The 15,611-nt window shown below is 48.9% G+C and overlaps 1 protein-coding gene across 2 annotated transcripts in view; it reads right to left on the bottom strand.

The window, feature by feature from the left end:
* The window catches only part of CFAP77 (cilia and flagella associated protein 77), a 148,373-nt gene that overhangs the window by 14,283 nt on the left and 118,479 nt on the right, over nt 1-15,611 (bottom strand). For both annotated transcript variants that reach the window (XR_013170083.1, XM_077147340.1), the window contains exon 5: nt 11,889-11,990. Coding sequence is in view for 1 of the 2 variants with exons in the window: in XM_077147340.1 (XP_077003455.1) it covers nt 11,889-11,990 (102 nt within the window). In the remaining variant the exon portion in view is untranslated. The remainder of the gene's footprint in view (nt 1-11,888; nt 11,991-15,611) is intronic.

Below are 15,611 nucleotides of genomic sequence, written 5' to 3'. Positions count from 1 at the left end.
AGGGGCCTAGGGGATGGCTGGGGAATCGTTAGCGCGCCAGGAGCGGCCTCAGCTCCTAATTGGAAGCATTGGGCATTATCAACGGAGGATTTGCCTCAGTTCCCTGACAGCTAGTGGGCCCAAAATGATCGCCCACTTGTCAGTGTAAAAGACCATTAAAAACAAACCATTTTGATTTAATTGGAGGCAGTGCACCGTGGGGCCAGGTGAGGAGGCTCGTCAACCGTGGCTCACCCAAGATGCCGCCTCTCTCCCTCTGTGTAAAGGGGATTGGGGAAGGTGTGTGTGTGTGTGTTTGTATGTGTGTGTGTGTTGTATGTGTTTTGCAGACTTTTTGCCTTTCAAAAACTGTCTGAGAAAGGAGTGAGTGGGAGATGGAACAAGACTTCACAACCACACTGAGATCTGTTTCCAATGGGGTTGTCAACAAATACCATGACAAGCTGAGTTGCCAGGAGTGGGGCCAAGTTCCCCCTTTTCTTTTCAGAGCCCAGATGATAGGAGTCCACTTGCCTCTATTCTCCCGGGAGGTGGAGGGTGAGCCGTCTGGCTAGAGGTGCTCAGCCTGCGAGTGGGCGGTGGGGTACTCCTGCGGGGTTCCACCTCCTTGCCCCCTGCCCCAGCTTTAGCGGGTCTCCCCCATTAGAAATAGCAGGCCAGGATGGCCATGTTAGACTGATCTTCAGTGGACAGTGAGACTTCTTCCTTTTATTTAACCTCAAGTGAGAGCTAAGAAGGGAATGAATAAAGGAGAAGTGTTTATGGAGATCCTGCTGAGAAGTCTCTGTGAATGGGACGCATCCTGGTGATTTGTGATGGGTCTCTGCAATGTTTCCCTGGAGTCCTTGATGTTGATGATGCCTGGTTGAGAATTCTCTGTTGCCTTCATGAGAACAGGCCACTTGCTATAAATACTGACCTAAATTCTTGGCGGGTACGCCCACTAGAGTGGGTGCCTCCAATCACACAGAGCGCTATGTGTGTGTAGCTTTTGAATCAGTGTAGACACCCTTACGCCAGGGGCTGTATATCACGCATGTGTATACTTCATATCTTGGACACCATGGGTACTTGAGAAAAGTTAATTGGCCCTTGCCAGATCTTGGAGAGGTCTATACATTTGTATATTAATCTCATCCCCACCTCACACAGCAGTGATCTCTTTTGCTGCTTATTACTTGTTTGACAAGACCACACATGCAGAACTGCACAGTGGTGGGGGGGGGCATCTTAGAGAGAGTGAGGGGGAAACACACTAGCTGATTCCTTCACCAACCTCCTCTGCTGATTTCTATGAAGGATCAGGCTGGGAGGAGACACAAGATCATGGTGAGCATCAAGTTCCAGAGCTCCAGTTTTGCTACTGAATTTAGACAATGGGGATTCCTTAATTACTTTCTCTGGAAATTTACCTGACAGTGCTTTCTCAGGTAGTGCAAGGTGGTTATCCAGGCACACGGCTCCCCAGTTGACAGTCTTTGATTTTATGCTCTGTTGCAAATTAAGTCCTTTGCTCAGCTGTCTGTATAGTGCCCGTCAGTACCTTATCGCTTATTTAAATAGGCTGTTGAACAACTCCTGTGTTACCACCAGGGAAGCTGAGAACACACTCAGATGTTTGGTGCCCACAGCCCATTGCACTGAGTACACTGTGGTGGGATTTGGTACTGTCTCCCTGTTTTTCTCTTATTAGAATAATGAACAGGAAGAATTTTTTCTGGTGTCCTTTAAGAAGGAACAGAGTCTTCTGTGGCCGATAAGGTCATCCCCTTCAAGTCAGACTATAAGAGTTAAATGTCCTCAGCCAGACAGCAAGGCTATTGATGACATATTCTGGACACTGTTCTGAAGTGGGACAATCGCGGAAGATAGGATATGTTTCAAAGAGCTTGGGGGTTCTATTCTTTAGCAGTACCAGGTAGACACTCAACAAATCTTTGCTGGATGGATGGTGTTTCAGTATTCTAGCCTGCTTAAGCAAATGCCAGGAATTGGTTTGGCTTAAACAATGGGGCTTTATTCACTCGTGGTTTTGAGGCTGGGAAAATGTCCAAGTGAAGGTATCATCAAGGCGATGCTTTCTCTCTGAAGACTGTGGTGTTTGGGGGCTGCTGATGAGCCTTGGTTCTTCTGTCACCGTGCAAGACACATGGTGGCATCTCTAGGTTCCACTCACGTTCAGCTTCTGGCTACTCTGTCAGTAGCTTTCTCTCTCTCTCATGTCTGTTCATGGCATTTTTAAAGGACTCAAGAAATAGGATTAAGACCCATCCTGAAATAGGTTGGTCATACCTTAACTGAAGTAGCCTCATCAAAAAGTCCTGTTTACAATGGGTTCACACTCATAGGAATGGATTAAATTTAAGAACATGTTTTTCTGGGACACAAATAGCTTCAAACCACCACAGAGGGCTAGATGTCTAGGTGGCTGACTGGATTAATGTAGGGATGGTTGGATGAATGGATGGATGGATGGTTGGTTGGATGGATGGATATATCTGAGATTGAAGCACCCTGAAGATCCTTTCCATATGCTTTGTTCAGCTTAAACTCTAAGTGAAAAGCGTGTTTTATTTTCTTCAATATTTTTATCCTGTCTCCTTTCAAGTGACTTGAACAGGTCTAATAGATTACACATGATGTGAAATAAGATATTCAAAGGTTCCATAAAACAGAGATTGTCTGGAGGAAGTGTAGAAACTTTCAGGCCCCTGAATTGAACAGATGCGAAGTCTTGATCAATTTCTGTCCCATGTGAAGCAAAAGAAGAGCGCATTTCATCATATCAACCATGTTTTTTCCACACTAGAAGCTCAATGGTTAGGAACACAGGTTTCTGGGTGCAATAGATCTAAGTTCCAATCTTAATCCTAATGCTTTTCCAGCCATATGACCAGGAGTCACAGTTTCCCATCTGCAAAGTGAGTTAATGCTAGCCATCCCATGGGGTCACTGGGGACCAGACTCTTGGTACGATGCTTGGCACAAAGAATAAGCATCCAAGACATGGTGGCTAATACTGTGATTATTACTATTATTATTAGCCTACAAATCTGGCTGCAATTTTTCCTGAAATTGCCCTCAAGCAGGAAATTTTCACATAGATTCTTGTATCCTGACTTAAGTGGCACCGATGGACGTCTCCAACCACAATCTCTTTAAACAAATATAGAAATGTAGTTCAAACTGATAAATCTTCTACTGACTGGATAAAAGTAGAAACTGTCAAGCTGAGTGGCAGAGTTGATGCGGGTGGTCCATTCTTATTCTAATGTATGGTTCGGCCTTTTGACTTTCAGAACTCTGCCACAGGAGCAGACAGGAACCAGGGATTGTGAAGAAATGGGTTTCTGACTTCAGGTATTTGAAGGGATGCCACGTAGAAGGCAGATGATTTCATCAAGCTCCAGGACTGAGAAACACAACCAAGGAGAGGAAGATATAAAGAGACTGATTTTGACAGAATTTAGGAACCAAGTTCATAATCATTAGGTTGGTTCAACAGCCTGCCTACAACAGGCATGCTTCCTTGTAAAGGCCCGACATACTTCATATCAAACCTATGAAAGTGCACCAAACTCTCATAGGAAATATATACTTTAACATAACTTATAAGAGTGGAGTTAATGCTGACCCAGGCAGCTAGGGAAGGTGTTTGCTGAAAATGCAGACTTGACATCAAGGTCTGAATCAAGGTCCTGGCCAGAGTCCTGAAATCTGCATGTTAAACCTCTCCTCAAAGAGGAGACCCCAGGCACAGCTGATTTTGAGAACCCCTATTAGCAGGAGCAGATCCAAGGCCCTGGCCAACCACAAGCTCTGCTGTTTCATAACCTTCCCTTAACCAGGTCTGTGCCAAGCCCTTTACATGCACAATTATGTCTGATCCTCTCAACTATTATTTCCGTTTTACAGACGCAGAAACAGAGGCAGGCACGCAGCAGGTTGGGATGTGAAGCTGGTTGGGTGATTTCGAAACCCACACCCTGAGCTCTCACACTCTACTCAGTCTCCAGCTTGTGCCTTTTAATAAAGCAAGGCTGAATCCCAGGTCAATGGCCTCTTTCTGCTTTATTCTTGGGACCAAACTGCAATTTAAAAGATGTTTGGGGTTTTTATCGAGGTCTAAAGCTGTTTTGTGGCAGTGGGAAGTTTGGTTTATTGCAAGAGTTTAAATCAGCCAGAGCAGGGCTGGCCACGACCCTCTGGACACCTATAAAAACCCTTTTAAAAACTGGCCCTTCACTTCCTTCACGGATCCTGTGTTTAGCCTCTTACTGGCACCTGGCCTTAGTTGGAGGTCCTTAGTATTTATCAGTTCCTCCCGGGCCTGAGGCCTGGAGGCAGCCAGCCTAAGGGTTCAAGTCCTCACTCAGCCACTTGCTAGCTGTTAACCTTGGGCAAGTGATTTTGGCCTCCGAGCCTTACTTCCCTCATCTCTGAGACAGGGTGACATCTATACCACATATGATGATAGTGAGTATTGACATGAAATGAGATAATCTGCAAAAGCACCCAACCTGACCCATAAGTGGTGTCCACATGTGTGAGCTGTAGATGCTGTCATTGCTACTGTCATCTGGGAATGCTGCCTTTAGGTAACTTCATATACACTCTTCCCTTTATACTTCCAGCCACTCAATTCATGACTTTGGTCAAACTATTCACATTTTATTTTGTACTCTCCACCCCCCACCACCAAGGCATCATTTCACAGGACTTCTTTAAGGAGAGGAAGGGAAGAAGCCAGAAAAACCTGTTATCTTACCCTCTCCCTAATGTATGTTCTCTGATGGCAATGGACTTTACATCTCCAGGGGACACTAGTAAGGTTGGATTTGTTGCTTATGGCTTTTAGTTAGAAAGATACCAGCATCTTGATTAATCTTGCTCACCCTTTGACAAATCTCAGTTTGATTGAACCCTCAGTTTATCCAAGTAAAGTTCTTCTAATATTGTTTCTCTCCTAGAATCCACTGCTGACCCCATATTGTGCAACTTTGAATTCCCATGACACCCAAGCCATTAGGGCCAGGTGACAAAGGCTGACAAGTGAGGACATGTGGAAACAAGGGGGGTTCAAAGGAGTCACTGAAGAAGTTATGCTGGCGGTATCAAGACGTGAACACAAACTCCTCAAACCAGTGAGATTGTCTTTAAATTGTCAAGGATCTCTTCTCCTGGGGATGAACTAGAAACTGGAAGAAGTAACTGGGGGAACCCTCAAAGTCCCATCAACTCCCCAAATTCAACATGAGACTCTAGATATCTCTAGAGATTCCAGATGTATTCCTGGTGCCAAGATACACTGTCTTACTCTATTTTCTGGTAGGTTTTCAGTACAAATTTTGAGATATTTTAGCACCCAGCAAGGTGATGATCCTCTGGATTAAACCGAAAACTCCTCGGGGAAGCTGGAAGGATTAAGGGGACCATTAGGCTGCGGGTCCTAGGCCACAGGACTAATTCTGTTGGAAGTATTGGCTTCAGCATCCCTTTGCTGCTGGCCCCTCTATCGTTTGACCTCTTCCTCTCTGACCTGGTCCCCCCAGACTTCTCATGCTGCTCCAGGACCGTGGCTGATCCCTCCCCCTTTCCTCTTGTCCCGTCCGCAGAACTTCAGCTCTGGCTTTTTGTGACTTGCCAGTATTTGAGCAACAATGTCACTTCATGAGCAGATGCCTAAAAATTCTGTACCTCTGAGGTGCTGGATTATGTAAAACCAATCAAGCTTCTGCTTTTATTCCCTCAGCAAGCCTGCTCTTCTGCATAGTGATCCGGTTTATAATGAGGGGGTATCTGTATTTAGGGAAGAAATGTCAACTGCATCAGGGCCTCTGACTCATTCTTCCTAGTGCCCCGTTTCTGTGTGTGTGACACATTCCATTCCTGAGCTCAGTGCCCTCCATGGCAACATAGGATAATTCTTATTCCAATGCAACAGAGACAGAGGATTCTTAAAATACATCACTGGTGCAGAGGTCTCTGGGAGGGGCAGTGGATTGTCTTGCCTGGGTCTGGAAAGAATGACTCCCGGGTTGGAGCACCTTTGCAGAGAACGACCGCCCTTTATTTTAACTGGGCAGGCCCTTTGGCGAAGTGGAGGCCACGGGGTGGACAGGCTAAGAGCCTGCACTGGGGGTTTAGCAGAGAGTTAACTTCCCAGCCAGTTATGATTTGTAAGAGAGCTTAAAGCCGGGGAAAGAAAATCCTTTTCTTAGATTCAGCAGCTTTCACTAATCAGCTGCATCTCTGGGTGTCACTGCTTGGCTGATTGTGATGATTTTTTTTTTCCCACCATCTCCTGGTCTATCAGGGAGCCTGAGGCCCAGGAGACCAGAGGCAGGGTTCATTTTCCATGAAAACAGAAGTCTGAATGCAGCGTTCAGCGCACAATAGTTTGTAAATCAAACTGTTAGCTTAATAGCTTGAGCCATTATTCTAAAGCAGTGGGGCTGAAACCAAAAGCCAAGTAAAAATATAGTCAATTTGTTCATACTTTAGTGACTGAATGACTATGTAATGTCAGTGGATAGCAGAGCTGCCAGGAGAGACCAGGGCTGCTGGGGGAGGGGTGGAGTGTGTTCCTGGAAGTAGAGACTGTGAGATACATGGGCAAATTCGCCTTGTAAATTGGATTTGGGGGTCCCAATTATAACATGGAGTTGCCTATAAGATCACAACTTGGCAAGTCAGCAGCTTTCACTGCTGGGGGGCAGTGCTTGCCTGGGACCTTTACAGATGGGGCAGATGGAAACTGAACCCAAAAAGCTGGGCTTGCCCTGCAGCATATGATTACTCCGTGAGACCCCATTCCGTGAGACCCCAGGAAGAATGGCTGAAAGGGGCTTGGACACTTGGAAAAGCACCCAGGACAGGATGTAGATTCCCCTTCCTTGGAAAAGAGTTTTATTTTTCAGACTTACTGGCATTGTAAAAGTTACATGTACTCACTATAAACATTCAGACAATTCAGGGAAAAGCATCGAAGAAAGTAAAACCAGCTTACATCTCACCCCCAGAGGTCACTGTTGTTTCCGCAGTCCATGCACAGACCCATGTAGAGATTTATGGGCTCACACAATACGGGTTATTTATTAGGTTATCAGGTTTTTCCTCCACCCAACAATATATAACTATCAGTAAGTAAAGATCAAAATCATTTTTAATGCCGATATAATATTTCCCTGTAAAAAACTACCAACACATTACTTAAGCTAACCCATCATTGGCAGTTGCCCCTCTTTCGCCATTGCCATCTGCGTGGCCATAAGCACCCAGGAGCCCCTGTCCTTTTGTTTTTGGGCCGTTCTCGCTGGAAGTTTTTTTAAATAGAAGGATAGACCATCTGCTTTTCACGGCTTAATATTAGGCAACCAGAGAATACGTGGTTCAGACTGGGCCACTCCTGAGAGCAAAAGGGGGAACTATTAATAATTACAGTTAATAAAGAAGGCTGTCCTGGACACGCCGGGATGTCTGGTCCCCTGCCAGGGAAGAGCCCTTAGGACATTCCTGCAAAAAGGCATGTGAAGAAGGCAGAGCCAGCCTGTGCTGTAATTACATTTAATGCAGTTGAATCACCCCCACGCCTCAAGCTTGGGGCTGCCAGCTAAGGTTGGTGCTTCCGACTGTCTTCAGTCGGTCAACACTGGACATCTGGGGGTAGAGTCTCTCCACACTTCCCCTGCCTGGCCATCCTATCCTGTCACCCATCCATCGTCCTACTCCTTGACAGTCACCCGCAGCCAGTGGCAGCGAAAATACATTTAGTCCAGCTTGTTTGTCAGCATATCTCCAGGGCCGAGAACAGCTCCCAAAGGCGCACAGTAAAAGGGTTTGTGAATGAATGAGTGAAGGAAGGACAGCGAGGACCACACTCCTGGCAGTTGCCATTTATTGTAAACCCAGGCCAGGTGTTCTGCTAAACTTCGTACGCACATCTTATTAAATCCTCCTGGCAACGCTGCCGGGAAAGTATCACAGGACCATTTTACGGGAGAGGAAACAGGGCCTCAGACAGATAAAGCCACCTGACAGGTAGGGAGTGACCCAAGTGTGGCTGACCCTGGGGTCGCGTTACCACCCTCCACCCCCCTCCCCCACCCCTGCAGGCACACAGGCATAGCACACCTCTTCTCTTCTCCCTCCCTCTCTCTGCCCTTCAGATCCCATCGCGCCTTGGCGAAGGGCATGAGAGAGCCCTGATGCCATCGGCACAGAGGGTTTCGGCCCCGAGCCCAGCGACTCCTCCACTCGGTGGCTGGGAGTTGATGAGTTCACATCCTGGCCCCAAAACGGGCACCTGAGGAAGGGTCAGGTCACTTTGGGCTTGGAGAGGGGGGCCTTGTCTCCTCCCACGTGGCTCATGACCAGTGAACTCAGAGTCACAGAATTCTGGGTTAGAAGAGACCTTCAAAAACTAGTCCTACCCCCTCATTTCCAGAGGAGAAAACGGAGGCCCAGAGTGGTCCAGAGTCGAGTGCAGGCCGCTCAGCCGCCCAGTCACACAAGATAGAGATCCCTGGCAGGAAGGCCACTTGCCAGCTGTCACTGACCCTCACTCCCGGACACTGGCTATTCTGCGGCAATGGCTGGTTACACAGACCAGAAAAGAGGTGCTGGAATCACTCAGCAGCCTTTTCTCTGCCTACAGTAGTGAGAGCCCCGACAGAATGTTTTCCTCTCCTTTTCTTGGTTCCTCTCCGTCTCACGACCCAGAGAAGTGCCCCCTTCATGGAAGCACCCCCCTGGCGGGCTGGCGGAGTCTGTGCCGAGAGCCAGCCTGCTCACTCGTGTTGACCCAGCCCAAGGAGCAGGCTGCCCGCGCCCCTGCCTGCTGCTTTTCCATGTGAAAGGTGTTTAATTATTTCTGACAGAGTTCAGCGTCGACATCTGTTCGTGAGTGGGGAGAGTCCATTTAGGTTATCCATCACCGTGACAGGTTCAACTTTTTTGGAAGCGCTTTTTTCCCTTCATAATGGGGCTGGGGTGGGGAGGGGTGGGGGCAGCGGATCAGCAGTGACACGAGGCACAGACAAAGACCCTCCCGGGGCTTTGCAAACACCACCAAGAGCAGCCCCGGCGGGGCAGGAACCGCCCGCTACCGGCCTGCCTTCTGAGCGCCCTGGCCTCGTCGGTGGCCGGGAGGGGTAGTGGGCGCTGGGGAGGTTAGGGTGGGAAGGACGGTTTCACCGGGTCTGTGAAGGCTCTTACATTCTTCTGTCCTCCTGGGCTGCAGTGGTCATGCATTCATTCCAGATACTCGCTGACCACGTACCTACGTGGTGGGCACTGCGCTAGCCTCTAGAGACATGGTGGAGGACAGGACAGGCCTGGTCCTCGTGGGGTTCACACATTACCAGGGAAGACAGACATTAAACGACTAATTGCACAGTTATCAATTGCAGTGTTGATAAGAGGGGAAAGGGGAAGAAAGGATTCCTAGGGTAGTGCAGGGAGGTCAAGGAAAGAGTCCTCACAAGGCATGACTGCCCAGCTGTAGAGAGAAGAGGCCCTGGGGTCGGGCAGCCCTAGACTCAATCCTTTCTTTCACCTCTCTGAGCCTCAGTTTCCACGCCAGTAGAGTGGGGACACGGTATCTATGAGATCTGTACGCCTTGTGCTAGGCACATAGTGAGAGCTCAATACGTACTCATTGTTTTTATTTCCCAACAGGGAGGGGACTGAGCATTGCATCTGTGACAGCAGTGCTCTGGGGATCTAAGGGTGTCTGCTGGGCTGTGCAGGACAGCTCCAGGGGTGCGGCCTGCTCTAAGAGTCCAGCGTGAGCCCCTGTTCCCCTTGGCTACAGGTTTCTGGTCGATAGAATGAGGGACACAACTAGTCCCTTTAACTAAAAGAACCCCACAAAGTGCGATGTGAACATTCCCAGAAAAGATGAAAACACATTACAAATACCGGGGCTTGCATTTTTATTCCTGTTCTCTTTTTTTTTTTTTTCTTTCTATGACACAGGTGTCCAGGCTCGGCCACTCGCTGGGCAAGGAAAGCACATGCCCTGGGTGGCTGTATCTGAACAATGGGGATAAGGATACGAGTTCTGCCCGGTACTGAAAAAAATATTATTACAGTTTCACGACTGTTGCTTATAACAACAATCTAAAGAGTGGGAGAGTCCAGGGTCAGCTAAGTCAAGACAACTATTTCAGAAGCAGAAACGCATTCACTCGGTTACACATGGGGGCTCCTACCATGCGCCAGGCACTGTGGGGCTACCAAGCCACGTGCGACAAGGAGCTTTCAACACAGGAGTGCCGGTGGCACCTGGGCGTGGGGGTGTTGGGATGGGGAGGAGGCCCTTTCCCTGCTCTGTTGAGGGAAGTACCCCTTGAGCCCTCCCTTGACCGTGGCTTTGGTAGCTATGGGTGGGTGCTAAATCCGAAAGGAAGGGGTGGAGAGGGGCTAGGAGTCAAAGCCGCAAAGCAGAGCACCAGGGGCTGCATCTCACGCCCACGGGGCAGCGGGCCCTTGTTGCTTCTTGGGGAGCACCCCCTGGACGCCCGTGTCCCCCACAGACACCAGAGAGAAAAGAATAAAGGGCCGAAGGCAACAGAAAAATGGCCAGAGAGGAGGCTGTGAAGGAAACTGCTGAGTGTGAGACAGAGAAGAGGGAAGTAAGGATGTCGTTTTTTAAAAGTAGGAAATTGAGAGAGACAGAGAAACGGAAGATGAGTCGTCACGTCAAGGGCCAGGAAGAGAAGAGCGAGAAAGCAGGAGCTCCCACCACCTCTCCGTGCCCCGCCCCCGCGTCCCCAGTCCCTGAACAGCGCCTAGTCATGTCCTTTCCCTGGTCTGTGCTGCGGTCTCAGCGGTGGCGGCGCGGGCTGACAGGCAGCGAGGTGAATGGTCACTGACATATGCGGATGGAGGCCGCTGGGGCAGGACATGAGAGGCGGCATCAAGGCGGCCAAGGCAGGTTTCTCTGGTGAAACTCGGCAGCTTGTTCAAGTGCATTAGCCTCAGGAAGGCACCAGCCCCTTCATTGTCTAAATTGCAGTTTAACTCAACACAGCGGCTGGTCCTGGGCTGGCCAGGAACGCTGCTTAGCGCAGCTGTCTTCCCAGGGCCAGGCGTGTCCCCTGTGACCAGCTGGAAAGGCTGGCCGTGCCCGAGTGGGGCAGACGCAGCACCCCTCCTACCCTGAAGCCAGTGTTCGTAAACCTCACATTTCCCCTCCTCTGCACAATACCTCCAGCCCTTATGCTGTTCTCTCCCTGTTAAGAGCTGCTGAAAATGAATCCCTGTCCAGGTGCTACAGGGCTACATGGCAAACACCTGGCTCAGTCCTGAGGCCACAGCAGGTGGGTTCCCGGGTCCTTATCTGGATCACCTGGGTGTGTGCACGCACCTATGTTCATCCCTGATGGACTGTCACCCCCATCTCCCAGGGACACTGCCCAGCGGAAGGGTTAGCACTGGTGGGTATGTGGCTGTCTGGCAGCCCCACATGCCCAGTCCACTGGTGCATCGGTGCATTCTACAACAGCCTCGTTGTAGAAAGGTCTGGCCCAGGGTGGACATACAAACTCTGCAGTCAGATGGCCTGGGTTCCACCCAAGGCTCTGCTGCTTACCAGCTATGAGGCCCTGGGCAAGTTTCCCATCTATAAAACGGGGATGATAACAGCAGCAACTCCTGCAGTGAGGGGGAAGATTCCAAGGGTAAGCGGAGCACGAGTGCAGTGCCTGGCACCTAGGGGGTGCTCGACAAATGTTATAGCTATTATTGTGTTGTTTTAACCAATTGATTGTTAGAAGCCGACAGGACTCAGCCGTCAAGATGACAGGGAAAGACCAGGAAGGCAAGTGACATTCCACCCCTGGGTGAGGGAGGGGACAGATGGGTGAAGGGTGGTGGGTACTGACCTTCTGGAAGTGGGGCATATGCCAGAGGGCATCCAGCTTCACAGGCGGCTTGTACTTCCTCAACTGACAGCTCCGGGTCTCATACAGCTTCCCAAGGATCACCTATAGGGCAGAGAAATGCAAAGGTAGAGAAGGTTACCAGATCACCTGGAGAAGCCCGGCTAGGATGAAGGGACCTGATGGTTGGGTGGCAAACTTGTAAGTGGGTCACTTTGCTTCTCACCCCTGGCCCTTCTCCAAGAGACTCGTTTCACAGCACCTGCAGCCCTGCTACAGCCTGTGGCCAAAGCTGAGTGGACAGGAGAGGGATCGTAGGATGCCCCCAGCCTGTTGTTCCAGTTTCTAGTTCTACCTAGAACATGCAGAGTTCTGATTTGCAGCCTCCTTGAAGCAGGGAAAGTGTCTCAGTCATCCTTGTAATTTCCTGCCCAGCTAACACATTGCTGACAGTTAGAAGTACTAAGTGTTTGGAGGAAGAAATGTATGATTTAAAAAAAACTTATTTATTAATTAAAAAAATAAAGAAACAAAATAAAACATCAACATACATAATCAGTAATTCACAATATCATCACTTAGTTGCATATTCATCAAGAAATGTATGATTTGATTGATCATGCAATAGGGAGATTTAGGGGCCCAGAGCAGAGGCCCCAAGTTCTCTGCAGGGTTAGATTTCAGAAGCCCAGAAGAACCCCTGAGCCATCTAACAGTCAAACAGATGCTGCAAGTCCATCATTAGAGTTCTGTGATGGCCCAAGCCTCCAACCTCAGAATCAGCTGGGGAGGGGCCATGGACTCTGCATTTTCAACACACTCCCAGGGGATTTTGATGTACAGTCAAACCTGAGGCCCACCTCCTTAAGAACCCATGGCTTTGATCCTTGTCAAAATGCAAGACTCTAGGGGAGTTAACAGAGGAGATGTTCAGCCTTGTCTTTACCTATGGCCTTGGTGAGAAGAGTTGGAGCCCCACCCCTGGTGCAGACAAGGGACTGTTTTGGTGGATAAGCAGGGGAGGGCACCGGTACCCAGTGATGCAGACAGGATGTGCCACTGTGGAAGGGCCATTGAAAGGGACCCAGGTCAGGGAGAACAGGATCATATTCATCCTGTAGGGCTGGTTGAACGCCCAGTAATACAGCTTCACAGCAAACAGTTATTGGGCTTACAGGCTTTGCCAGGTAGTTGACACTTGCATTCATGCATTCTGGGCTCCGTTTTAAGAGCTGGGGATTCACGACTGAATAAAACAAACTCCCCACCCTCACGGAGCTAGCCTTCTAGTGGGAGAGACAATAAACATACTAAGAAATTAATTTTAAAAAAATGCCAACTGGCGATAAGTGCTTAAAAAGAAAAAAAAGCTCTAAAGCCCAAAGAGGCCAACCAGGGAAGAGATGGTATTTCAGGTCAGAAAAGACCTTCCCTGATAAGGCGACATTTGGGGAGAGACGGAAGGCGGTGGAAGAGGGAACCATTGGGAAATCTGGGGGGAGAGTGCTCTTGTAAAGGGGAGCAGCAAATTCAAAGGCCCTGGGGTAGGAGTGCAATGGGTACGGTTGAGAAATAGCAAGGAGGGCGGTGTGGCTTGCATAGGAGGGGGAATCCGAGAGGCTGAGGAAGTTAGATCACGTAGGGCCCTGGAAGCCTTTGGAAGGCAGAGTAATGACGTGACCTGACTTTGGTTTTGGAAGGCTCTCTCCAGTGCTGGTGGAAGGCAACTCTGGGACAGTGTGGGGTAGGAGGGTATATGCTGGACAAGCAGTCAGGAGGCAAGTACAACAATCCAAGTGAGAGCTGAAGATGATTTGGGTTCAAGTGAAGACCTCGGAGGCAGTAAGTAGTAGTCAGATGCTGGAATTGCTGAGGCCTTAGAAATGGGGCATGAGGGAAATAGAGTATGATTCTCAGGACTTTGGCTCAAACTGGAAAAAAAATGGTACTGCCATTTTCTGAGGTGGAAAAGACGGGGATGAAGAGGAGTTAAGTTTGGGGTGGGAATCGGGACTTTGGCTTTGGACATGTCACGTTTCGAGACGCTCAGTAAGCACCAGCTGGAGGAGTCACAGAGCAGTTACGGACGGCCTGGATACTAATGTGGAGTTCCTAGCACTCCACTGGGTCGTCTGGAGCCAGTTAAGAGGGGCCAGCAGTGAGGGTGGAGGGGGAGGGCGGTCCCAGGATATGCCCTGCGGCTCTCTAGTGTGTTTCTCTCTAGCCCCTTGTGGAGGTGTTATTGTCATCCCCTTGCTATAGGTGACGTTCTGAGATTCCGAGAGACTGGGGAACTCACCTAAGGTCACAGACAGAGCCAGAAGGAGCAGAGCTGGGATGCGAACCTGGGCAGTCTGTGCCCCACACGGCTCCTGCAGTCCCTAGCCCCTGCCGGCCCCGGGGCTGAGTGGAGGAACAACCGTAGGTGCCCCCTGGAAACCCCCCAGGGGATTCATCCATAATCATCATGGCTAACCCTACTGAGCTCTTATGCTGTGCCAGGCGCAGGCTACGTTTTATAACACACTCCTTACTTACTATCCCCTCTAAGGATGAGACTTGGTGGAGTTAATAACTGTCCCAGGGTCGTGCAGCTGTAAGCGGTGGGATGAGGACGGGACCCAGGCTGACTCCCACGCACACCCTCCTGGAGGGACCTTCCACCACCCCAGAACTCTGTGGGAGCCAATCTGCCCCATCGCTCTCTTTCATAGGCCTTTGTCGGAGCTGCTCCTTGGGGACAAGGTCACAGGCTGAGCCTTTTAGGCCTGGAGGCAAGCTCGATAAACATTTGCAATAAACATGCCCTGTGTTATTTGCTGGTTGTTTCACGCAGAGGTGGATTTTCTGTGAAGCTGATACAGCTTGAGCTTTGGGCCTCCTAACCCTAAATCCTGGGAGGGGCCTTAATCATGTGCACACATGATTTTGAAAAGTTGCAATTGTCATGTTTTGTTTTTTTTTTTATTAATTAACGGAAAAAAAGAAATTAACCCAACATTTAGAAATCATACCATTCTACATATGCAATCAGTAATTCCTTGTCATGTGTTTTTGTTTGTTTTTTCTTAAGTAGGGCCTCCAAATTGAGTATGTGTCAGGCCCCATAAAACCTGGGTCTGTCCTGGGTTTCACCTGGGATAAATTGACTCTCTTTAAAGACCATTTTCCTCTGAGGGTTGGGCCCAAGTTTGGATAAAACTTCAGTGTCTTCCACAGTGTTACATCTACTGTAACAACCGTCACACCAAGTACACAGAAAGGATAGTCAAAAACTGAATTTAACTTGAAGATGAGACTACCTCCATTAAACCCCTTTTATTGATTAATTTTATTACTAATCAATTATATTAATTTATTGAAGGTGTCTGGAATAACATGCAAGACCTATGGATTAGTTATTCTCTCTGACTTCTAGAAGAGAGCTTTGAAACTTTATCTTTAAACCAGCCTAATGTTAAAAGGTTTTTTGAAAAGCATAGAAGCTGTCTAGTCAGGGGTTTTTAAAAAATGGGCTTCAAACTTGGAGGGACAAAGATAAGCTCTTTCTTAGCCTCAGGTCCCTTCTTTGGAACTGGGATGATGTCTAACATCCAGGGTTGCTGCAGAGGTTGTTCAGTTAAGCTTTGAGCTGAGTGTCTGGCCAAGACAACTGTTTGCGAAATGGCAGCAGTTACCAAGAATTACATTTGGGGTTGCTACCATCCAAAATCCAGGACACCCCAT

This window comes from Tamandua tetradactyla, chromosome 2, assembly GCF_023851605.1.
Source record: "Tamandua tetradactyla isolate mTamTet1 chromosome 2, mTamTet1.pri, whole genome shotgun sequence".
In the NCBI taxonomy this organism is placed as follows: domain Eukaryota; kingdom Metazoa; phylum Chordata; class Mammalia; order Pilosa; family Myrmecophagidae; genus Tamandua; species Tamandua tetradactyla.
This window is presented reverse-complemented; position numbering and strand designations above follow the sequence as displayed.